This window comes from Solea senegalensis, linkage group LG1, assembly GCF_019176455.1.
Source record: "Solea senegalensis isolate Sse05_10M linkage group LG1, IFAPA_SoseM_1, whole genome shotgun sequence".
Classification (NCBI taxonomy): Eukaryota; Metazoa; Chordata; class Actinopteri; order Pleuronectiformes; family Soleidae; genus Solea; species Solea senegalensis.
In genome coordinates, this window is record NC_058021.1 from 21272805 (window position 1) to 21299105 (window position 26301).

At 39.5% G+C, this 26301-nt stretch overlaps 1 protein-coding gene across 2 annotated transcripts; it reads left to right on the forward strand.

Annotated features, from left to right (window-relative positions):
• The first annotated feature begins 700 nt into the window (after nt 1–700).
• Nucleotides 701–15737, forward strand: pdcd6 (programmed cell death 6). 2 transcript variants are annotated; one of them, XM_044038872.1, is made up of 6 exons: nt 701–943; nt 4994–5055; nt 12077–12121; nt 12929–13099; nt 13265–13374; nt 14349–15737. In XM_044038872.1, exons 1-6 carry the CDS (start codon nt 861–863, stop codon nt 14445–14447), a joined length of 570 nt encoding a protein of 189 aa, XP_043894807.1. In that variant the 5' UTR covers nt 701–860; the 3' UTR covers nt 14448–15737. The 2 variants fall into 2 exon arrangements, with proteins under 2 accessions (XP_043894807.1, XP_043894814.1); XM_044038879.1 differs by having other exon boundaries at nt 703–943; nt 12929–13087.
• The last annotated feature ends 10564 nt before the right edge of the window (nt 15738–26301 follow it).

Sequence of the window (26301 nt, forward strand, 5' to 3'; positions counted from 1 at the left end):
TGTGTGAATGTGTAAAACATTCAATGTTTAGTTTACTACACCAACACCTTTCCCGCCTTAAACCACACTGGCTTTTCCAATTAACTTTAGAATTTAGAAGGCTGTATTTGGGCATTTTCAATTATCAAGCATAATTAACCTGCATCTGAGTGATTTTGATAACTTTAATACACTAGAGGGTTACAACATTGCATTAGTCACCAAAGTGACTGAATACTTAAATTGATAGTTTTGATGATCATTGAGTTAAGATGTTAAATTAATAAACAAACAAACAAACAAACAAACAAACAATTAAGAAATGTGTAGTCCACAGGCAGCTCTCGTGAAAACTGTAATGATTAAGGAGAACAAGTAACAAAAACTTGAAGAACAGACAAAATGAAGGAAATGTACATTCAAACCTAGTTAAAAAGGCTTTCCATGGACCAATTACAGTTTGAATTCATTAGTCTTTTCAAAATAAAGCCTCATTTATTTTCTCAACTGGTGCATGTTGGGTTTCATTTTGGACTGTTAACATGTATAATACGTATTATGAAACTTTCCGTGTAATTTTTAAGAAAACAAACCAACACATTTTTCTCAAAATAATAAAGAAAATCTTTTTTCTTCCTATTTTTTACTCAAAGCAGGAGAGGAAAGTGTGACATCACCCTCCACAAATCCGGATAGTGGTGAATGATTGGCCACGCCTCTGTGCGCGAGGAGACAGGCGGTAACGTTGACGTCGGGTGTTGGAGTCTGATTGAAACAGCAGCTGCACACAAGCACAGACTGAGAAGAGAAACTACGACGGAAGGAGACGCAGTCTGTCGGTCACATACGCGCACACTTTTGACAGGCCGTGCTCGTTTAAAATGGCGTATCACAGTCCGTACAGACCCCCAATGCACAACAACGTTCTTCCAGACCAGGGCTTCCTGTGGAATATCTTCCAAAGGTAAGTGGGGGAGAAAAGGCGGGTTGTTTCTCTGCTCTCTGAGTGTATAGTGAAAAAAAAAATCAAAACTGCTGTAGTAGGACAGGAAGAGTGTGTGAGTGAATGGTGGTGACACTCAGTTTCATTGACAGATCTGTTTTTGTCTTCACTCCACTGTTTATACTGTTTATGGTTGAGAACTGAGCTCCGCAGTGACACGAGTATTGAGCACTTCCGCTGAGCTTCCTGGAAATACCGTGTACTGTACAGCTCATAGTCGTCACACGCCAGTCAGCAGTTCACATTACAACACGTTATCGCATTTCGGCTCAGTGTTACTTAGCTTTGTTGTTATTGTGACAGACATTATCAGTGAACTATGAACCAATGTCCAAACTGCTGTCTGAGGACCTCCAGGAGTCCTTGAACGCCTCATCTCTGGTTTTACTGCAGTAGAATGTCATTTTGATTTAAGATATTTAATTTGTTATGGTTTACTGATATGAGAAACATATTTATATGAATGTTTCTCCGTCCACCGCTATCTGTTTGTTTTTGTATCAGGCCAGGCCAGAAGAATAAAAGAAAACAAAACAAAAAACAAGTGTTGTAGGCTTTTATGAATTGTTGTTTTTCTATAGAATGGGCCTTTTATGTTCACATTAGGAACCAGCTGCCATTTCAGACCGCCATGTTTTTACAATTGCCTACAATGGACAAATTCAACCTCCATTTTTTTGAGTTTTGGTGCTAACTGAAACCTACATTGGTACTCCAAAACATTGAAAACGAAAGGGTGAGGTGAGGGCTATTTAGCTGCTACAAATAACTTCACTCATAAGCTGCAATGTTTCTCTTGGTCTTGGCATTTCTCTGGCCACCAAGCAGTTGGGTGTGCTAGGCCACCATATTGGCAGAAAATATCGTCTACTTTTTGTACCAAAACCAATCTACTTTTTCTGCAGTTGAAGCAATTTCTGCAATGTGTCCGTATCTACTGCAGTAAATATATTCTGCATGTTGATAACATGATGACAAATCATTTTGATTATTGTGCAGCCCTGTGTATTTAAATGCATTAACACATGAAAGCTTACGTGCAACAATAAGGTCACGTGTTGTAACCTGTTATGTCTTCCCTCCATTTTCAGCCATTGATATATTCATCAATGTCACCATAGTTTGGGTCAGATGTGTATCAGCATCTGAGAAGGTCACAGTAGTAGGCAGCGAGAGAAACACATGATACGCTTTGGTCCAATGCTCTAGTAAACTTCACAGTTATGTAATACTGCAGAGGATTTTTTTCCTTGTCTAATGCTGTATTACAACATTGATATGCTGCAGGCATTGCAAGGCCTGTGAAACACCCCTAATTAATTATTTATGGTCGGCACAAACCCCTGAGAAAGAAAATTAGGTCAGAAGTATAGATTATGTCTCATCCATCCTCATCTTTTGCTTCTTTTCATTTCTCTCCGCCTTTCCATAATTCCAGCTACGCAAATGGCACTTGCCCTAACTATTATGTTAGGTTACCCTTGCTGTGTCATCGTTACACTACTTTTCTCAAACACAAATAGCCTTGATTCTCATGAGTATGCACAGTCACCTCTCACATGAGCTCTGTGCTGCCTCATCCTCTGCCTCTTATTGAAAAAATGGCATAGCAGTGCTGGAATTCCCTCGGTCATGTGATCAGAGTCAGTGGAGCAAAGTTGACGTGGGAGCCCTTTGAGTCTTTGTGTCAGACGTGCACGCACATGCACACGCACATGCACACATACAACTCACTCTCTCACTGTGTTTTGAAACCCACCAGTTTAGGTCCCACACACTGTCTAATCACCTTTGTTTATCTTGTCTAATATTTAATCTTCTGACTGTTTGTCGAGTGTTTTGCACAGTGAGTGGTGAAGGGAGACTGCAGTCATTCCTTGTCCTTCTAAGTTGAGTGTTTTGATTATTTTCCCCCAGTATATTCATTTCCATGACGTGCCATAGAATGAATCATGACACAGTCAGTCTCCTCTTGCTGTTTGCTTTCTGCTGGATGATCCTGGTATGACAGAACTGCTTGCTCTTTACAAATCAAGAACAAATCAGGCTTTGAGTTGAATTTAGATCAACAATACATATTGACTGATTTTTAAAAACATGTTCGTGGTCTGGTCAGTTTCTTCATTTCAAAACATTGTCACTTTGAAAAGAGAATGCTTAAGAAAGATTTCACTCAATTTAGAGCTTGTAGGAAGGACATTTGTTAATAATTTAACAGGGCTGAGAGAGGGCGTAAAGGGGAACGATAATGATTAATTTCAGTATTACCATGGACTGTCTAATATTTGATGTCTTGAAAAGTTAGTTATATCATACAATTATAGCTCAATTTTTTTTCTTTTTAAACTTTTCCATCAGTCAAGCCATGGTACCATCTCATTACTTTTGGAGTGCTTATATGGAAAGTACAGCAGGTTTTGTTCCAGAAACTATTTTCCAACCTGCTTAGTGGGACACAGTGAATCATGAGGAAAATATGAGGACAATAACCAACTCAGCCAGGGTGTTTAATGCAATTCTGCTTTCCTACATGCCAGATTTTATGATTATTTCAATATAAACTACCAATGCGATAGGCAAGAGACAATTTAATGATGTTTTTCACTTTTTTTAGTACATAAACTTTACATAAATTTAGGTGAGGTTACCTGTGGCCTAGTTTATGAGTAAGTGAAAAGAGAGGAGAAAGAAGGGGAAGTTATACTGTGCAGTGTACACACTACTCTTCTTTGAGTTAATCTGTCAGTGTTTGTAAAAGGCTGGGTACCCCCTCTGCCTGGACTAACCCAACCACTCATCACTGTTACAGAGCTCTCATTTATAGAGTCGTACCGAGATATGTTTTTCTCCCCAAGAAAACCAGGCAGGTCTCCTTATGTTTATTTTCTTTTTGTAGGTTTGGAAAGAAAAACACTTGGAGAAGTATCTGATCAATGTATAGAAAGAAATGAAGGCTGCAGAGATTATGATATGACCTTGTATTAAGTTTGATACTTGGGAGTAGAAACTGTCCACAGACTCAGCACTCGGCTGGTCCTGTGTTGTTTTTTTTAATGGGGGATTCCTCTCTTCTCCTCTCCCGCTTCTTCTCTGCTGGTATTCAGGGTGTGTTTAGTGAACAGGCTCCATGTTGATTGGGCTTGGCCTAGCAACATATGTTGCTAAGGAACAACTGAGTCACTAAACATATGACGAAGCCACTGACTTACTGAAAGCTGTTATTTGTGTCAGAGTCCATTCTGTTAATGTTTTTTTATGTTCGACACATGAAGATAGACTCTTGGCTGAGGAAGGGTTAAGCCATTTTATGAATGTTAAAAATTAAGTTGTCAGTATTAGTTGTACTTTTGGAGCTGGTTTAACAAGCAAGAGAAAGTGAAAGCACAAATATTTTTTTTTTTTAATCTACCTTGTTAGACTAGATTCCCCAGATATTTTTGCCCTGAGTAGTTTTTTTGCCCTGAGTGGGTTTCCCCTCGTGCTTATGAGGCATTTTTATTGACATCACATATCCAGAAAGTATTCATAAATTCTGCTTTAATAGTGATCATAAACAAGAAAGAACACCCAAAGATAATTATTCCACATTAATCTACACACATTTATTGGCAACAGTTTAATATAAAGTATCTAAGGGAGGTTTTATTCTGTGCTTTTACAGTTGCCAACATTCAGTCTCACTTTGCTGTGTCACGATCAACACACACACGCACACACGCACGCACACACACACACACACACACACACACACACACACACACACACACACACACACACACACACACACACCCACCCACCCCTAGTTGAGTGGCTGGTCTCAGGGGAGACACAAGCTTACACGCTTCCTTGTATGTCTAGATAATAGAACTGCATTCAGTTTCAGTGGACTGTTGAAAAACCAAAACACACTCGGGAAGATAAAGTTTCAGCTGATGCCTGCTACTATTGTGTGTGTGTAGATGTGTGAAGTGGTTAATGCAGAAGTTATCTAATCTGTGTTTTCCTCCCCAGGGTTGACAAGGACCGGAGTGGAGTGATATCAGACTCGGAGCTTCAGCAGGCCTTATCTAATGGTATGTATCTGTGTCTGGATTTTGCATTTGCTTTTTTACTTTCATAATACATTCAGTGGGTATTTTATTAGGGACTACAAGGTAAAACTGATGTTGTCTAATACATTCATTCGTCGTGTACTGCTTTATCCTCCACCTGCTGGTGCCAAAACCTCACTAGGGCGAAAGGCACCCCCGCCTTCCGCCCTATGTCAGCAACATGCTGGACATGCCGCCAGTCCATCGCAGGGCGTAGTGTAATACAGCAGTGCCGTAATAAATCCTACCCTCATAAAGATTATAATGTTCCTTTTGTTATTGAGCACCTTTTAAGGGAAGTGTTCATTCGGTGTAATGTAATTGTTTTGTGGGTTATGTGGTTACTGTTCATGACTAGCACATGCATTGTATGGTGTTTCCTCATTATGTGCAAGCCAGGATACTGCTATAACAGAAAGCAGCACAATATTATTGAGTCATGACTTCCATAAACCTGCATCATAGGACTGGTAGAGACTGGTAGAGCAGAGATAGCTTAACACTCTTGAAACACTTGGTTCATGTTTCTCTTGCACTTCTTAAAAAGCCATTTGAAATGCATTTTTGCAGTGACTATTCTATTCTATTTACAAGAGCAGGGCAGAACTTGGGTGGAACATTTTTCTTGTTTGTCCAGTTTTATTTGCGAAGCAACTACGAAAGGAATGTGTCAGAATGTGAGTTTTACTGGGCATACATTTTTCTCGTAACCACACATTAACTACTAGATTTCCTTGACTTTTACTTAATGGTTTATTCATTACCTGGTGATGGTGCTGCACTGACACCTCAGATTATCATCCGCTGGAGACTGTGTGTTTTATTGGCATTCACTACCAGGTCAAATGATCCAGTGCAGGTGGGATTTTATCATCGCTTATGGCGTGTTTTCACTAGCGTGACTCTACTCGCCTCGGCACGGCAAGGTTATTTTGCTTTTTCATTAGCAAAAGTACCTGTTACCTAGTACTTTTACTGGCGAGGTTCCAACGAGCTGAGCTGATACTATGCATATTGTCATCAGACTGCCATGCTCCGATTGGTCAGAGTGCCGCCACAGGAAGAGGCACAAGTATCAAACCGAACAATGCCAAACTGTAGATCAGTTAAAAAGAAAAGAAAACAGGTTAATCCAACATTTAGCAAGGAAATGTCTAAAATCTCATCATTTAACAGAGGAGTCTGGTGTATTTAGTGACAGCACTGCTCAAACCCTGCAATTGCGAGTGGAGAGCCACATCACAAACCCTGCCACTGCATTCAGTGACTGTGTCAGAGTCTGTGCTCTGGTCATGGAGGGAGTACTGAACAAATCTTTTTAATTAACTGATTCTATTGATTCAGTACATCGAAAACAACTGCTTTACAAGCCACTAGTGTGTGTGTCGCGTATAAAACAAAGTCACACCAGTTTCACGCAGCCCCTCTGATGACTCTGCCCATGTTGAGGTGGTACTATTAATGGAAAAGCAACCAAACCATGTAGAACTGAGCTGGGACCATATAGTGGAAACATTCCGATAAGCATCAGTGGAAACACAGGACCTGTGCTTCATTTTTGCCAGCACATACTAGTACAATGCTAAGGTGCGCATTCATCTACCAGCTGTTTGCATAGCTGTTCCCTTTTATTAGTGACTTAACATCATTCACTGGCTTTTAAGTTTGAACGAGAGGCTGCAGTAAAAGAGAACACTAGCACTGACATCTATTGAGTTCTTGTTCTTATTGTTTCCTTCCTCCAACTCATTTAGTTTTAATTATGATGTCACTACCCCCTAGTTTTAGTGTGAAAAAAGGCATCAGTTATAGTGAATACAGTTTCCTGTTGCCACCGCATGCCTGAAATCACAGAACTATTATTTCAGAACTTAATAAGAATTTATAGTGTTAAATCTCCCATTGATGTTTTTGTTAACCTGTGTGCGGTAAGAGCCCAGTCAGCCTAAAAAGACTGTGAAAATACTGTGCTGCTAAATCATCTGAGAGAGACCCAGTCCTTGGAGGAAATAAATAAAATATCAGCATGGAATGGACACAGTAAGAAATGTGAGGACAACAGCTGCTAGTGATGGAGTTGCAATCGCTCTTTTTCATGGAAGAGAATCGGCAGGAGCAGGGTTCAAACAGGATTAAAGGTCCAGTACTCTGTGGGCTTCCTGTACTAGAAAAAAGTGCACTTGTGTTTTTGCAAGCAAGTGGCATGAGCAGTGTTGAATAAATCACACGGATCATCTCCTCTCCTCAAAACCAGGCAAGTCCGTTTTGCTCTGGTTTAGACTAAGAAGAGCCGGTAAAATATCTGCTTTCACACCCACTTACAACCACTGCACCAGCACTGCGCCTTGACCTTGCTCTCAGTGTGACATTGATCATGATTGGTGGGTGGTGTTCTCCACTTCAGAGCACAATTTGCCCTGAAACTGTAGCACAGTTAAATCTTGTTGTGTCATTAGAATATAAAGTGTTCATCAAGTTTACGGCCGAAATGTTTGGGCAGGTTTTCAGAGACAGATTACGCTCCTCAGAAATGAATCCCATTTTTGTGGACATCTCAGAGGAAACAAAGAAGAGTCAGAGCCAGAGGCAGCAATGAAAGTAGCTGTTATCAGGCTGTGCAGTGTCTCTGGCTCAGCATACTGATAAGTGTGGGTGTGTGTGCATATGTTACACTAGTCTTTATCCCCGTATGTTTGTGTTATTTTGTTAATTATCAGTGCGGTGTGTGTTTTGTTTGTGTTGGTGCATATGGGCATATTCACATATTGTCATGTGAGCGTGTGTGCACTAAACAGCAGGTTTCCTGGTTCTCTCTCCTCCAGTTCATTAAGCTCACTGAGATATGAAACGGAGCCAGTGAAGCTGATCATACTGCGCTGCATCCTGTCCTGCAGCGTGTGTTCTTGCTAAAACCACCAGCCCCACCACTGTCTTTGTGTTGTGGCTCGAATGACCTTACAAATGCTCAGAGGGTGAAGATGAAGAAGGCCTGACTTACTGCAACTGTTCTTATTTTCTCTTCTTTCTGGACTTTGCCTTTTATTTTACATTTGTGAAATCTTCTAGCACCCATCTTTCCATTTTTCTTTGCTGGATTTGAACATTTTCAAAGTAAACAGCCACCAGTGAATAGCATGAGCTATTTTAAACTATTCCCAACCCAGTTTTTCTTTATATGTCTTATATTTGGATTGTTCTGCAACTGTGTACTCAGGTCAGGATGATACCAGTGTTTCAAACTGATTTAATGACTTTTGCATTGTCAGATGATTATTTTTTTGTCTTAATTACAAACCAATACAGTCTCATCTCCCCATATTCCTCAGGGGGAGGATATTGTACAGAATTGGTGACTGCTGTGTCCACTGCTGCTTTTACCCTTACATTCTTTCTTTCCTCCTTTCCTCTTTTCACCCTCCTCTCCATCCCTCTTTCAGTCCTGGGTGTGTTAATATATCACTGCTGATAAGGTTGTGTGTTTGTGCCTTGTAGTTTGCACCATCTTCTATGATAAGGACTTTTCTGGCGCTCCTCTGCTCAGCAGTTAGGAGACATTATTACCCATCCATGCACACAGATTTTCAGTTTATTATTTCAGTGTGGTGGAGCAGTAAGAGCCGAAACATCTGCCTACACCTGACCAAAGACAGCAGATAGGAATTAGCCTCTATCTAAATCTGTTGCCGTGCATCTGACTGTAAACCTCTTACACTGAAGTTGGTTTGGATTGAGGTGAGCTTTGAGTTTGCCCATTCAGTGTTAGATGTATCATTTGCTTCCTCATAATAATAAGTGACCAGCCCTACTTAGCCATTTCTGCTTTGGCAGACCATGTGATGAGATGCTTATTGCACCCAACATGACTCACTGTGTTAGTCTGTGTCATTTGTCATTCATGCTGTTTTTGAGTGACTTCTTAATGGCCTGTTCATGGTCATACCCTCATGCCATTAACCACAGAAACAAACAGAAATTGAGAATGACTAGCTGACTGCTGACCAGTTTTAAGATTCGGATTAGATTAGCAATAATATTATTTAATCTAAGTGTTACTGGGCCTTCAAGCAGATACTTGAGTGCTTTTCTTTTTGTTCTTCTCATGAATCTAAGCTTCTGCCTCCTCTTTGTGGGGTAACAATATATGTAATGTTTTTGTAATTAGCTCATCATTCGCTTAAAGACTTAAAGTCAGACAATTTTAAATAGACTGGTAGGTAGGTCGTATTTGCCAAAAATGAAGCACCTAATTCTTGTCGTGTCTAAATTCTCATGAGCTGAGAAGATAATTTTTTTTAATTTCATCCTTCCTTAATTGTGTAATGTGAACTATATATATTTTTTCCCCATTTACATCTTAAGTTCAAACCTTTACCTTGGGAAAACCATATTCAAACCCAAGAGTCTGCGAAGAAAGGATAAATGGGGTTTGTGTTTTAAATTACTTATAGAAACATATGCCTGTGTATATATATATGTACAGGCACAACCGTTATATGTATGTGTATACATTTCTGTCACTTCACTCTGTTTTTCCACCAGTCTACCTCTCCTCTCACCTCCTATATTCCGTCTCTCTTGAGAGAGCCCAGTGTGTGGACTGGACAGTCGGTGCATTGTCCCATTTGGCAATAAGACGCATCCAAACGTCTCAACCACACTGGCCACCGCCTCGCACTGGGTAGCCACAGTCTGAATGGCTGTTGATTTTGCTCATTTAAAGTTAAATGTCAACACCCTGAGATGCAGACTTCAGATGAAATACCATATTTCTGTTGTCATTAATGTGGAAAGCAGATTCACACTTTAAGACTTTGACCTGATGACTGCTCTAGGTTAGGGTAAAGGTTTTAATAAGGTGAGTAAGATCAATCCTGATGGGTCCATGAATTTCTGTACCCAATTTGCTCATCATCTGTTTGTAACACAAACCTGAAACGTTAGTGAGACTGATAAAAAGTAATGTCTCTAAATTGATAGAAATCCTTTTGAAATAGTTATTTAGTTCAAGAAAAAGTCCTAGTTCTCCTTGTCAGACAGTGATTTGGGTACTGTACTGTGGGTACTGGGTACTGAAGTGTGGACCATTAAGTGGGTTGTTGGAACTACTTGGATCTGCTTCTGCTGAGAAGGGGATGTGGGATCAAGAGTACAGGATGGATGGAAGCGTTTGGCAGGGTTTGTCAGGAAATCAGCATTTACAGAACAGACTGCTAATCAATCCTGATGTGATGAGATGTCAGTAATGTTACTCAGAAGATGCGTCGTGAAATATGTTCCGTATTAGCTGCCATGCAGTTTTTAAAGTACTTTTGGGTTTTTGCAGCTTGTCGGAGGGAAAGACAAGGTTTTAACAGGACTGCAGTGCAGTAAGCAAATAGAGCAGTTACACTGAACTGATTCTACAAATTAGTTTTTCAAATCAATATGATACTTAATGTTTGTTGCTTTAGCATTTCAATAAATAGTGTATGACTATGGATTCTGGCACACACACGCCGTCTCCAGCTGGAGCCTTGCATCTTGTCCCAGAGCAGCTCCAGCCACCGTCTCAGACGGATTCGCCCATGTATAAAACAAACCAAGGCGGAGGAAGGAAATGTTGAATACTTTCTTCAAACTCTGTAGCCAATTTTTAAGACTTTTAAGCAGTTTATTTGAATTTTTTATCATTCTCAAAGGTAAAATATATATAATATATCTTTTTATTTAAATGTGCTGCTCTGTTTCAGAGAGCAGCATCTAAACTCACACAGGCCTCACTGCAAGTCTGTTTACTGCTGGCTTGGCCAAACTGTGGAGGGAAAAGAAAACCAGCACAGTGTGAAAAAGGCTTCACGCTACAACAAGACATTAGAGCAGCAGGGAGGAATCTTAGGTCAGCTGAAGTAGGCTAAAGAGTTCAAGTTATGGCAACCTAAAGTAAGGTTGCAAGGTCTCCTCTTGCAGTATTTTCATCTTTTCTTCTCTTCTGCCTTTTCTAATAGTCACTTTTTTATTTCTGGTCCTGAACTGTTGGCTTCTCTGTAATGAAATAAGATGGTGAGTCAGCAAGGATTTAAATGGTAGAATAAATCTCACTGACTCGAGAACTGAGCATGTGAAGAAGAAGGCTATAAAGTATAAACAGCTTGCTGAGCGTTCTGCCCACCAGTCTTTTTTCCTGACCATATAGATGACAGCAGTTTGTCCTATAAGTGACAAATGCACACAAACACAATTTTGTGTCTGTCAAAAAAGAAAAATGAACACAAAATGATACAAAACCCTCCTACCTTAAAGTCTTTTTAAGATAGTTCCACTTCCTTTTATTTCTGTAGTGATGACACCAGCTGATAGTCGGAAGATAAAAATGGATCATGTGTTCCTTTTTTGTTTGTTCAGGTTGTTCTTTGCTCTGTGTGAAATGGATTTCAAGACTATTTTTAGGATGTTGCTGATTTAAGATCCTTTGGTTATATTTGGCTCCTAAAAACCTAAGGAGTCTGTGAGTGACTAGTAAATAGGGACACAGTTTATGACCTTAAAGTTAACACAGCTAAATAGAATTCAGCCATCATTCATTTTATAATTTACGTCTTCCATTTTCCAACTGTGACTTCTCAAAATGTTGTCAGTGGAAAAAAAAGGTTATACAATGTTCTATCTGGGAAGAGAGAGTCATGGGTCCTTGATGCACAAATAAATCTGTCAAGATATGAAGACTAACTGAACCTAATTTAAAAAAAGTTCCATGTCTCATGATTTATGGTTCAGCATGAACAACATTTAAGTCAGTTACGAGTTTTAATGTTGATTGAAGTACATGCAAATGATAAGCCAGATGTTTATATCTTGGAGATAATGTGAAATTAAGTCTGCAGGTAACTGCCCCCAAAATTATAATCGAAGCTGCTTCTCTAAACTTATATCGCAATATCAACCACTTTTTATGTCTATATAAATCATAATAGATGTTTTTTTATAACAAAATGCTCACAGTGGCTGGTATTTTTCTGTCTCACAGGCACATGGACTCCATTCAACCCAGTGACGGTCCGCTCCATCATATGTAAGTAACGTCTCACACAGTCACACTGAGCTCTGCCTTTTCTTGTCAGTTCATGGTATTTGTTTATGTGCTGCCTCACCTTGACAACCACATAAATTCATCAAGCTGTGGGAAAACTGAAGGCACAAACAAAACAAAGGCGTCAGTGTTGCTCTAGTGGAAACCTGCAGCAGCCACTCAAGGGAGGACGAGAGAGGGCACCAATGAAGAAGCAGGAAAGCTCGTCTCATAGGGAATCTGCCAATGGCCTCAGACTCCAAATATTGACCTTAAACACTTGTGAAACAGTTATATTATGCATTTGATTTGATGTAACCCTGCAGTGTAGTTCAGAACACTGTTGGAGGTTTTTAAACTAATACTTACTAATGTATTTTACTGCATCCAACTTCAATAAAACATGTAATAGATATGTCACGTCTGTTCTTTTATATACTTATTTTTCCATTACTGTCATGTGTAGTAAATCCCCATAATTCCATCCACTTCTCCCAGCACCACACTTAATAAGTGACTGATGCAAAAGTCCTCCAGTAAGAAGCATACTCTGTGATAGCTCTCTTGGTTGGGAAGTAATGGATTGAAACGCATGGGGAGGGGATAAACCATTTTCCTTTCTCCGTCATGGTATTCTAGATTTTATGAAACGGGAGTTAGTCAAGTGTGAGCGAGGCTCTATTTCTGACCGACGATTTACACTCTGCAGTTCTCAGTTCTCCCTTTTCAAATGATACGTGGTGCTTCTATCTCGTAGGTTTCTTCCTGTGTGTTTGGTTTGTGAATAATTGTGTGTCTCTTTTCCTTCAGCCATGTTTGACAGGGAAAATAAAGGCGGCGTGAACTTCAATGAGTTCGCCGGCGTGTGGAAGTACATCACAGACTGGCAGAACATCTTCAGGACCTACGACAGGGACAATTCTGGCTTCATTGATAGAAATGAGCTTAAACAGGCACTGACTGGATTTGGTGAGACACAGAGTATGTTCGGATATTTAACTCTGAACGTGGTGGAGGGCTCTGTAGCTGTCTGTCGGACTGTCGGGTCTCTGTGATTCTGTGTCTTGTTTATACTTTACACTGTACTAAACATTTTTACTTTGACTTTGTAGTATTTGAAATGCTAACTTATGTTGTTTTGTGCAGGTTATCGTCTCTCAGACCAGTTCTACACCACATTGATAGAGAAGTTTGACCGCCAGAGGAAGGGGCAGGTGGCCTTCGATGACTTCATCCAGTGCTGTATTGTACTACAGGTGCCATATTTTAACTGAAAGCCTTTATATATGTTGCTTGAACAAATTCTTTCTCATACATATACACAAACAATCAATAATATCAATAATTCAGACCCCTTGATTTTATCAGATTTTATCTTGAACTGTAAATGGATAAAATACATTTTTACACTCAATCACCCGTAATGACAACTTGCTTGAGTTGAGTTTAGTTGAAGAGGGTTCACTTTTCATCCAAGAGGCGTCTTCAGTCCTGGTTTTAGTCCAGTTATGTCAGGATTTGCGCTCACTGATTTGGGAAGGTTATCATATTTATCTGTGAAGCTCTGTTAGAGGGACCACTGGGTTCTTGGTGACTTAACAGAGTCCTGCTTGTTCCGATCTTCTTCCACAGGCCACTGTGGAGATGGGACTAGAAATAGATTTATATCCTTTATATCCTTGACCTTGGCCTGACTTGTTTATTTTACCTGAAAAGCTATGTAAACAGCAGGACTGTATACACATACACACATTTATACACTTTTAAACCATGTCCAATAATGGTTTTGCTATATGTGGAAATCAACGGGTACGAGAAGCATCTAAATGTGGAATTCATTAATTATATATATATGTGTATATGTATATATATGTGTAAATATGTGTGTATATATACATATATATGTATATAGTATTTTCCTTGATAGTAATTTCAATCTAATGCAATTACCGCAGACTGTAACTGCATTTAGGTAAACACAGTTGGAGCAGCAGTAATATAAGCTTAAAAAGGCTTCTGAAACATCTTTTTTATGCGACCATAATAACATCTGTGAGCTAGATTTACTCAAATATATATATTTACATGTCAAAATATGTAAAGGGTAAAGAAAAGAAGTATTATGTTTCCAAATGTTTGAGACAGAGGTGATTTGATTATGAGCAATTGCAATTGACAAGTGTTGGAACAAAATGTTGGAGTTACTTATTGTTGTCTTTTCTTTCTGCAGAGGTTGACCGACGTGTTCAGGCGATATGACACAGACCAAGACGGCTGGATCCAGGTTTCATATGAACAGTATCTTTCCATGGTCTTCAATATAGTATAACGCACACAGTTCACCTCAAAAGAGCACAACTGGACACATCAGTGCCAAAGCTACCGGCACCTTCCAAATGTCTGTCACAGTGGACACTACAAGATTTTTTTTTTAATGTTAGACCTGATTGTTCAGCTCCTGTTGAAGCGGTTTCACACACATTTACACACCTCAGGGTTCCCAGAGTCCTTATAGTTCTTGTAAGTTGATGAATTTGAGATCAAAAACATCACGTCTTTGAACGTTATTTGAAATGGACATGGTTCATTAAAAGTGCTTGAATTTATATAGTTTTTTGCAAGAATAGAAATTGAAATTCATTAGATTTTTAGTTTTTTAGTAAATGTTTGTAAAAAAGTAAATTGCAGCTGTTTGCATGCGAGTCTCTCAGCTCCTGAAATGAGAATCTGTTGTCACTGTGCTGTGATAGAAGAGATAGATAGATAGAAGAGACCAAGACCATAATCTGCTGTCACTGTAACACAGTAAGGGGTTTTCACACATTCAAACAAATCTGTTCTCTTTTCAGTTGTTTCCTGTAAACATCTGTAATGCCCGAAATTTGATTTATTAAAATGCCTAGTGTCGTGACGGTAACTAACCTTGATCTCAAACTGCGTTTGCCAAGTCCTTGAATTTGAGAGTGTCATGCTGGCAAAGCCTTGGCAAATCCTTAAATTTGTGCATTTATAGGAATGAGTGGGAACCCTGAAAACCAAATCAGTCTTTTATTTTACGTTGTAAAACCCTTTATATGATAGTATTTGTCTGTAATTCCAATGTTTGATGTTTAAAAAAAATCTTGTAGTCTTTTGTTCATTGACCAACCGGAACAATGTCTGTGCTGGAGAATATTAATTCTGTCTGTTATTGTAAACCTTTTAATGTCTTAAATTTAATTAATACATTTAAAAAAAAAGAGAACAGCTGTTCAGAGAGTGAAATGATGCATTGTAAATATGATTTAAAATGCATTGCATGCTTTCCGGGGAAATGATGATCCCACTTTAAAGCATGCTTTCCCTTTATCTTATTGTTTACTTTTCCAATTTTGCTCAAAGCCATGTTTACAAAAACTGTGAAAGCAGGTGGCGTTCTGCTTTGAGACTCACTGACATGCCAGCTTACATGCCATATTTGTACAAACATTTTTAACTGCAAATGTACAAATGTTAGAACATAAGAATTTTGGTAGAGGGTAAGCATAACACCTTTAGTATGGCTTATTTTCTTGTGCATGATGCCTTAAAATGTGTAAAAACAACACAAAAAAGAGACCTTTTATTAAAAAAAAAGAAAGAAAATTTGATGTGGAGTCTGCCTTTGTGATGTACTTACTGGAGTCACGTTGCATTGCAGGGGAGAACTGTGAAGCAAACGCAGCTCAAGGTCGCCCTCTGCTGTATGTGTGACGTCTTTACCACTGCAGTGAGTCAGAAAAACTTGCCTATTATGTTTGTTTCTTGTCATGAGATGATTTTGCACATTTTGCAAATGTGACTTGCACCTTTTAGTTGAACACTGACTGAAAACTTTCCTCTGTGAGAATTGGAGGTAAAAATATCGGTGCACACATGCTTGGTGTAGACATGCTGTGAAGACTCAGGGAGGCAGTAGAGGCTCTCATATGTCAGCATAGGGTTCACACACACTGTTCATTACACTCACTCTCCATCAGTGAATAAGCTTTTAAAACCTACAAATCACATTACTGAGTCAGACTTTCCCAGTCAAGTCACGTGACGTTTTACAGTTATAGGATAGTAGGCAAGAAGCAAATGAACCATAGATGGAATCAAACCAGCTCTACCCGTGGAATGAAGCTTTTCTTTTGAAACTTCAGGTCTTATTATCATTATTATTATTATTAGTATTATTATTATTAATAATAATAATAATAATAATAATAATAATAATATAATACTACTAATAATGATGATAATAATAATAATAATAATAATAATAATAATAATGATGATGTCTGTGTTCCATTTAGCTTCCTCAGTTTCAGGATGAATGCTGGTTTCCCAATAACATTGCCCTGACTGACATGGTCTAAACAGAGCCATTGTTAGTGGTGAGTAACACCTGTGCTTTTCCTAAAATCATGTCAAACATGGCTGCTGTGCAAAGGGCTGGTTAACCCACACCTGCTCCTAATTGTTTGCACCTGTGTCTCTCTGTTGCCTGCATGTTAGTCTAGTTTTGTGAACATGGTTGATGGTCAGTAAATATAGTGACACATTTTTCCACCAGAGGTTGTCACAGCACAAGGTAAAGTCTTTAAATGAAGGTGTTTTCTTCTTTTGACAGAAGTGCAGAAAAGATAAGGTCAAACCACAGAATGACAAATGAAGTTTTACACCTGGTTATGTCAAAATGGCTGTTGTGCAAATGGCCCATTCACAGTTTTCCACTGTTACTTTGTCAACCTCAGAAAACTAAGACCTTGCTGTTGAATCTGCATTGTTGCTCTGACTGTGTGAGAGTGTGTGTGTGTGTGAGAGAGCGAGTTTGTGTTCTGTAGTTTTCTTTCTCTTGCTGTTTTGTCTTGGATGCAGTTGTGTCTGCCTGTGGTTGACAGCTGGATTCCCCGGGATAACTCTGAACAATGTCGGGTCAATTGCCTACTGCAACCTTGAGCCACAGTCACTGGCACGCTCACACATACTCATGAGTGAGAGCCGAGGCCCTCTCCTCAGCCTAAACCATCTCATTTCATTGTCTAATTGTCTCTCCTTTATCCACATAAAGTGATTTACATTCCACCTCTCCTGCTGTGAGGTTTGAACCTCATGTCTCTGGGTCAGCTTCTTTCTAAGTGCTGTGGCTCAAATTGGTTTTCTGTCTGTACGTCCTTCTCATTCTTTGTCACTAGCTGGAGGTCAGACTGTGGTCTCCGAGCGAAAGGGGGTCCGTGGCTGCCGTGGTGATGGAGCGTCCCGTGTTGTGTAATGTGGTGAACAAGGAGGCAGTGAGGTGTGTGTGTGTGTGTGGTGGAGGAGCTGCAGGTCTTTAACTGTAAGAGAGTGGAATGTGACTGGCCCGTGTCGAGGAGTTAGGAATTATAAGGGACAGGATGGATGAATAGAAATCAGGTTTTTTTGGCAGTGAGGAATTCACTGAGTTGCTCATACGTTATTTCATACGAACTAAGAATGTTGACAGTTGACACTCACCATCAGCATCACTCATTTTATACTAGGCAAGACAGTTTTATCTGTAAAGCACTTTTTATACACGCAAGTTTATTTCATCAGGGTCCTCCTTAGCCCATTACACTGCTCGGCAATGTCTTCTCCCACCCTGGTGTCGGCATTTAACAGAGGAGAGAATAATAAATGCATAATACTATAACGATACAAGTATAAAATGAAGGAAAATCAAATTTGAGATGAGAACATAAATCGTTAATAAAGGGCAAATACAAAGCGCCCATAACAAACTGTTACTGAGAGTGTAAAAGAAATTAGAAGTGTAAGATTAAAAGGTAATAACAAATTAGTTGAAATAAAATTATGCAGATATATATTTATAGGTTCAGTTTCATCTTCACCTTTTTATTTCATTTGTTAAAAATACTTTTAAGGAATATCTCACACTATTCTTTCTTGAAGGAACAATTTTTTTAATCCAGCTTTAGATCAAATGTTACACTCATTTATAAATGTGCACATATGAAGTTAGAGCCAACACACATGTATGAGGTAAGCTGCTCAGTGTCTTCCCCTAAAAGATAAAAAAAAAAGTCAGTGAATGAACTTCTTCCCTCAGTGGAAATAATGTCTGATTTAACATTGTCTACACCACAGTTTATTCTTTCGGTCCATGATGATGGTGCTGAGTGCCACCAGTCTCAGCAGTCAACTGACAACTGTGTGTGTGTGTGTGTGTGTGACAAAGTAACTCGTATTAAATGGGTTATAATTAGTGGCACAGTAGGTTGTTCAGGAAAACTGGCTCTTCCTGTGGTTCCCACAGTGCCCGTAATGTCATTTTAATTGTCCCACTACACGTAACTCTCAGCTGGTTCTGGTGGATTCATCCCCCTTACACATGTGGGGGAGGAGGTAATTGACTGGTTTAGTGGGTTTTTATATATTCAAAAAACAAAATCAGTGAAAATATTGATTTTTTTTTTTTTTTTAAGAAATAATAGGATAAATATCTATACAACTGACAATTAGTGATCATTCTGTGTTATGAGTTGCCAAACAGGGAGGTTCTGTGTTTCCATGTTGTTCAAATGAACACCCCCCCAAACAACTTTGTCACTAACCTCAACAGATGTCGACGCAGTTTTAGTTTCATTTGAACTTTTTGGGGTAGTCGAAAAATCAAAAAGGACACAGATAAATGGGCTGTGGTTGCGGTTCTCACAGCAGTGAAACATTAACTCGAAACATCCCAGTCAAGTATGTGAAGTATGAGTGAAAAAGTGCGCAAACGTGATAAGTGAAGACAACTTAGGTTCACATAGCTGTTATTTAGCATGTCTGTTTATGACGTTTGGTGGATTAATTCACTCACTTAAATGAATAAAATAAAAAGAACAAGTAAAAAACAGACGTGCATGCTCTGCAACCCCATCAAACACCCCACCTTCTCAGCTATAGCCAAAATGGTCGTTTTTAATCAATATTGGGATGGCAATTTATGAATATTAATTGATAATCGACAAAGCATATTTCATTGTTTCATTGAATTATTGCTAATGCACAAACCAGGATGTGTGCCACCAAACATTTGCAGAATGTAGTCTGAAGTTTGTGAGGATTAGTATTTCAGCAGTATTTCACTTTTGTTTCAATTACAATTTGTGCAAAATGTCCCTTTTTAAAAACACAGCTCATTTGTGGAGGGGGTTCATGTTTAAGGCCCAGGACGTGCTGCACGTGTTGCTTCACATGTGTGCAGTTATCCTTGAAATAAAAAAAAAAAGAAAAAGAAAAGATCACGGATCCTGCATGACTGCATCGGCTCTTCTTTTTTCCTCAGGTCACGGTAGATTAGGGAACTCTGTGTCGTATTGCGGCACCAATAAACAGCATGACACTCTGTTTTTCTCTAATTGCACTGTGATGACCCACAGCTGTAATCAAAGCTCCCAGTTGATGGGTGTTTCTGGCACATGTGTTGATTAAAAATAATTTCATTTAAATTTAATTCCAGCTACATTAGAGAGGGAGGAGGATTGTTTTATGAGTCCCTGCCTGAGCCTGTGACATAGTGTTTGTCGGGCTCTTGGGCAATGTTGTAATTACCACATGAATTCAACGGAAGGGGCTGTGGTTGGAGTATGTTAGTCTTCCATTAATGAGACTGTTGTGTATGTGCATATGCTTGTGTGAGTCTCTGTGTGTGACCTGCACATGCATGATCTGTGACTGCACGTTGGACTTGGGCTCCTCGGGGAAGAAAAGCATTTGTGTGCCAGCCAGCCCAAAGCAAGCATCTGTCCAAATTGCAGCCCTCAGACTCCAGCTCAACTTGTTGTTTTTTACATCCTCATCATTTTCCCTTCCTCTCTGACTTTCCAGTTGCTATACTTTGTAATTTTGTGGTCTCTTCCATGGGGGAATTTCTGAGCTGGTTGTGATCTGAGAGAGCTGGCCAATCACACAGTCTCCCTCAAATTGGAGCAAGATGTCACCAAGGGTCCTGGTCCGATGGAGAGCGCTGTTTTGGCTGCACGTGTGTTAGGGAGCATTATAGCTACAGCATAGGTTCCCATTATTCCTTATGTGCAAGCCTTTATGCCATGCTTTTTACAGTATATTCTGATTAAACAGATTGCGACGCATACTGTTCATGACCTTGACTTTTGTTTTTACTATGTCTTCTGCTGTAACACGTCATATATTTAGCGGTGAGTGACTGATAACAGATGTCCTCAGTTTGTGTGAAGAAAGTCTTGGCCTTGTTGCTTTGGTCACTTGATATGTACTTTAGGCCAAAGGTCCTGCCACCTTCAAATCTGTTTGTGTTGCATGTTAGAGTGCAGCTATAGGATAATCCCTTTCAACAGTGTGTCATTGGTCTGCACTGCTCAGAACTTGGTTCATTTGTAAGTGAAACAAGTATAAGATGGGCACTGAAAAGATACATAGATGAGGACATGTTTCACATATACAGTAAAGTGTGTGTATAGGCTGCATGAGATCGTGAGATATAAGTAGAATAAAGGTGAATTTGTCCTGGTCTCAGTGTTCCTGCGTGTGCAGAGCCTTAACCAGGCAACCTCCATGTCACTGCCTTGATTTCGTCACATCTACCACTGCTACAATGCTACTTAAGTACAACCACATGCACATACCTTTGCATTTATTAGCACAGATTAGATCTATTTAGTCTACTGTTGAGAAACTTGTCTTTAGCGCCTTCAACTTGTCCAGAATGCTGCCGCACAGGCGTGAGCACACCTTCCCCAATCTGTTCTCCCTCCATTGGCTCCCATTGTGTTACAGAATATATTTTATAATCCCTTCTTTTGTGTATAAATGTCTAAATAGCCTTTCCCCGACACTGAAGTTACACATTACACTTCCTCTATTTATTTAATTACTACTGTACAGCACTTTGGTCAACTGGTGTTGTTTTTGTGTGATTTAATGGATTGTATTTAATCATTTAGTTTTTAGTTCTTTATCATTATTCCATACATTTTTGATTCCTTACTCCTCCCTAGTCATACAGGTATAAAACCATCAAGTTTATCTTGGACACTTGCAGGTTTTTGAAAGTCTTGAGTGGACAGTAGACTGTATCTAACTTTTGATGAGCAGTGGTAACAGCGGCCTCTTCAGCCACAGGAGGTGATTAGAGACAGTCTGAGAGACAATGTCCCTCTGGAAAATCAGTGGTGTTCCTGCAGCCACTGTGCTCTCCACAGCTGACTGAGAGGGAAATGTTTTTTTTTAAACTGCAGAGAGTCGGAAATGTTGATTCCAGACGTAGAGAAATGGATGCGTCCACGGATGATAATAATTCCAGCAGTGTAACTACAAGAAATGATTTTGCAGTGTTTATAAACATTGTCGTCCTGGAGACTTTTTCTTTCACCACCCTTTTGTAGAATTGGCCGCAGAACAGTCACAGGACAAATGGACAAGGACGTGGTTTCCTAGTCAGTGCTGTGATCTCATAGGAGCATTTTTACATATAAATCAACAGTTATATTTTCATTTCTGTCTACCTGTTCAGTGCACAAATAAGTTAATGGAACATCTCTCCCATCTGTCCTCAGTTCAGTGAACAACCTCCTAAGAATTTGATAATTGCGTTAGGATATTTTTTCAGCCTCATTTTCTTCTGGGTCAAATCACCAAAAATGTTATTTAAAAATAATTAACATGTCAAATGTGCTGAGAAACAGGAAGACAGAGAGGAGGAAGTTTCACCTTAGTAGAATTTTCATGGGTCACAAATGTCAAATTTTGGACTAAAAAAATCTTTGTTCTCTTTTTTGATTGGTTGAACTGTTGCATTGATTAAAGTAAATTCTTCATAAAACCTCCACATTAGCATAACTTTCATCGACATCACGCTTGAATTTATCGAAATGTGATTTACTTTCAAGCAAAAACATGCTCCCATGGTGTCTACACTGCAGAACTTTTACAAAAAGACAAAGAAAAAGATTGTTTATGTTTCGTTTGATTTCCGTGTGGATAGAGGCTAAAATGTCAAGTGATGCGTCATCTTAATGACAAATTAACTCCCCTCTGATGAATACCACTCGCACTGCAGCTAAAAAGTCTCCAAGAAATATACATAAAAAAAGTGCACAGCAACTTTAAATGAGTCCCAACATTCCAGTGCTGCACACAGGAATTGATTCATTTCATGTCATGGCAGACGCAGGCAACAGCAACGCTGTGTTAGTGAAGCGGCATGGCCACAAACAGGTTGGAGTTAGCGTACTGCAGCTTTAAGGGAGCGCCGTCGCCAAACCACTGTTGATGTTGAGGCTTTCATTTGAGGCTAATTCTCTGTCAATATTCTTGCTGTGGCAACAAGCAAAAGCCACTTTAACCACCTCTTTTCATTATTCATTCTTTAATACCAGACTTCTTTTTTAATGCAGCTACTGTTAATATTGCTGATACAAACCTTCCACTGCTGGCAGTGGTAGCAGGAGGTCAGCTGCTCCTCTCTGGTACTGTATAAACCTTATTTTAAACTGACCACCTACTTCCTGCCTTGCGTTCTGTTTCACTGCTCCTGTTTGTATTTGCTTAGCGTGTTATATCTGTCCATGAAAGTATCCTTGTGTTTGTCTTCGCATCCCAGCACAGATCATCTGTCTCCCGATGCCAGGAAGTGCACACTGTTTCTATTTTTCAGCTTTGTTAATCTGTCCTGTGTTATCTCCTCCATCCTCCTCCTGTTTGTGAGTGAGGATGGAGTCGAAGCGAGATAACACCAGTGACCGTGACCTTTTGGCATTGCGGCCAGAGTCTGCTGGGCAGTCTTGATAAGTAGAAGAGGAAGCAGCCAACTGCCAGGTTTCCACTGCAGGACCAAACACAGCTTACACATTATTTATGTCACACAATTTCCCTCATAAACAACACTTTCCTTTTTTGGCGTCTTGTTGCCTACTGACTTGGTTGCCCCGGTGACTCAGCTGTAGCTCTACAGAAACAAGTAGTACTTTGGATCCTCTGCTGTAAACATTTTAAGCAAATCCTGATCCCAGTAAGTCGTGGTTGGCCTCTCTATGTAAAAGTGGCTTGCATTGAACCATTGCATATAGCTGTCACTACTGTAGCCGTGCTGCTGGAAGGCTTAAAATAAGACTATAGAATTTATAAATACCACTGTCGTATTATAATTTACTGGCAGTACTAGATTTAGAGTGTAAACATGTAGGGCTTATCATCCCAGGCCTGTAATTTAACAGACGAACATCCTGGCAGTGCCCGTGACTTTTCTATCTGTCCAGTCTCCCAAACTGTCTGGTGGCAACTCCTCACTGCTCGGCTGTTCACTGCAGTACACTACATTACTATAACTGCCGTTTGGCCATCATTACTGTAGTCATCTCCGTCTTGTACTGTAATTTTTGTGCAATCACACTCTGTGCTGTAGTATTTTTCTATATATTTTAAACTTTTTAAATTTTCTCTTGATGGTTGATCACTGCAATTAATTCTTAAGATTATTTTCTGTTTGTCAAAGCCAAAAAAAATCTTGATTGAAGAGGAATAATGAATACAGTGTAACGATGCAAGCAATGTAATTTGATAAGTGAAGTTTAGGAAGTAGGGGGCCACCAGGGGGCGATTCTGATGGTTGCTAGAAGAAGTCATTGTAAATGGAAGTCTATGGGGAAATGTACCTTTAGTCACATTATTAATAACATCCTTTAATATTGTCTGAAGGAGTTAATAGTCTCGATTGCTAATATCAGTTGTCGTAATATGGACACGTTGCCGATTTTGCAAACGATGTACCCATTTAGATTAAAAGAGACGATAAAGCATGGCTTTATAAGACTGGACACGAAGTGGAAACCAGATGTGATGTCGACCACAGGAATCTGAACTACTGTTTTGAAATTCATGATTTGGCCTGTGCCATGTTTTGCAGTTGGATGTTCAGAGGCATCGCCTGCAACCTGGCTTCCATTCAAATGATACTGGTGTCTACTCATATGTGCTATACTTCATCTTTCCTGTAAATGGGACCACAAATTACATCATGTGACCTGAAAGTAGCAATTCATACCATAAACTTTTGCTGATGTTGTAAATGAAGGGGCTAGGGTTATTTTCACATTGTCTTCTATTAAAACTGAATTCTTTTTTTTAAACCAGGACACTCGCCCCTCGTGGCTCTTCAGTATATTGCTACTTCCAGTTTGGCTTCAGTGAGTAAACTGGAAGACAACAGTATGATTGACAGCTGGTATCGTCCAATAGAAACCTGGTTGATGTCTGTGAGCTTCAAAAACTGCATGGTGCCGATCAAAACACGAGGATTTAAAACGGGAAGACTGCCTCCATTTTTCCATATAGTATATTCTAACATCTCAACACAAACTTCTTGCATCAGATTCAAACATCTCCGTCTACACTCTACACGCCCCAGCACTGAACAGTGTTCCACTTAATCCACTACTTGCACTCAAACCTCTTCAATCAGCTCAAAGCTATGCTTAAGAGGGAGAAATAGGAATTACTGCGGTTTCAACACATTTCCTCCCTGTAATTAATTCACAGCCTCTTGATTGCCTCACATCTGCAAAGGTTTGTTTGTCAACCCATCTAAGTAATTTTCGTCAGCTCTGTCGAAACCTCTGTAGTTTGTCATTCTGATGTGCTGAGAGATTATCACTCCGAGTGTGGGATTTTAAACACTCGTTAACTCACAGAATGTGTGAAGTTCTTTGCTGCACCAGTAAGTCTGATTTAAACCTGCAGTGAGCAACATCTGGTGATTTCTGTTGTTGTTAATGTGATTTAATTAATTAATTATTAAGACCTGACTGAGGGAGTGTTTGTGTGTATCACTGGCATCGCAGGTGGTGGACGTAGGCATGAATCCCCTCAAACTGAACCGAACAATCAGTTTTTGAGCAGTAGCAGTTCCTTTTCTGTTCTGTTTTTAGTCATCATACTACATCTTGTATCTTGTTTGGAGCCACCTCACTTGACAAGCACACTGTTACTGCTGTGTCCGTCTGTCTCGAGTTAAAGCAACAGTGTCGCCGGGTGACACAAGATATAAACACTGCCATCTCAGACTTTTGTTTGTATTTGAAACCTATGCACTATAGTTTTAAACCCAGTGTAAATGTGGACATATTTGCTTAACAATTCATAGAGATTGTGAGTATACTGTGTAGTCAATGTGCATTTAGCTTTAAACTGTGGAACATCAGCCTAATTAATGTATTAATTACATCATCACAAGCAGAATTATTTTCTTTGACTGATATTGTACCAAATCAAAGGTTGGACCAACACACCCAAATAATGAGACTGGAAGTTGAGTGACAGCTGCATGTCAATGTTCAGCTGGACCAACCTTAAGAACTGATTATTTTTTTAGTTAATGGATGTTAGGAAGAAGAATGACACTTAACATACTAACAACTAGCCACATGTGAAACTGGAAACTGCCTAATATTAATGGCACTTTTCCACATTACAGTTGTAGCAGCAATCAGCTGACACACACAAACTAGTGACGAGCAAAGCAGTCATTTTGTGTACTGAATCATTAGAATCAGATTTAATTAAAAAGATTAGTTTAGTACTTCGTGGAGCACAGACTCTGAAATACGGTGGAACGGGGTTGTGATTCGGCTCACGATGGCCGGCTTTCAGTAGTGTTGTCGCTAAAGACACCAGACTCCAGACCCCAGACCCCTCTGTTAAATATTGTGAGTTTTGATATTTTCTTGTTAAATGTTGGAAATGAACTGATCTGCAGCATTTTTGTCCCGTCTTGTGTCGGATGTCGTACTCATGACTCTTCCAGTGATGGGTTTCGAGTGAAAGCCGATGTTGAGTTACAACTGTAGCCAGACTGAACTGTGTTGAACTGTACGTACAGAGAGGATGTCGAGAGAGGTGTGTCTCTGTTGCAGCACTGGTGACTCTCTCCTGTGGCAAGTGGCTAAAGTTTGTCCAAAAAGTCCCTGGATGTGTTGCCAGGTGCTTTTTTAGAATGTCACAAAATGGTTCCAGTAATAGATACTGTTTGCCCCAGCTCGTTTTAAACGACTAACAGCCATTAGGGGGAAACTCCCACAACATCATTCACTCACTCACTCACTCACTCAATCACTCACTCATATCTAGACTTAAATCCTCAGCATGAATTTGTACAGGCTTCATTTTCTAAAGATTAA

Coding starts and splice junctions, on each gene's coding strand:
- pdcd6 (XM_044038872.1), top strand. CDS start 861: ATGGCGTATCACAGTCCGTACAGACCCCCAATGCACAACAACGTTCTT. Junction 5,056..12,076: donor TCAGCAGGCCTTATCTAATG/GTATGTATCTGT, acceptor TCTGTCTCACAG/GCACATGGACTCCATTCAAC. Junction 13,100..13,264: donor TGGATTTGGTGAGACACAGA/GTATGTTCGGAT, acceptor TGTTTTGTGCAG/GTTATCGTCTCTCAGACCAG.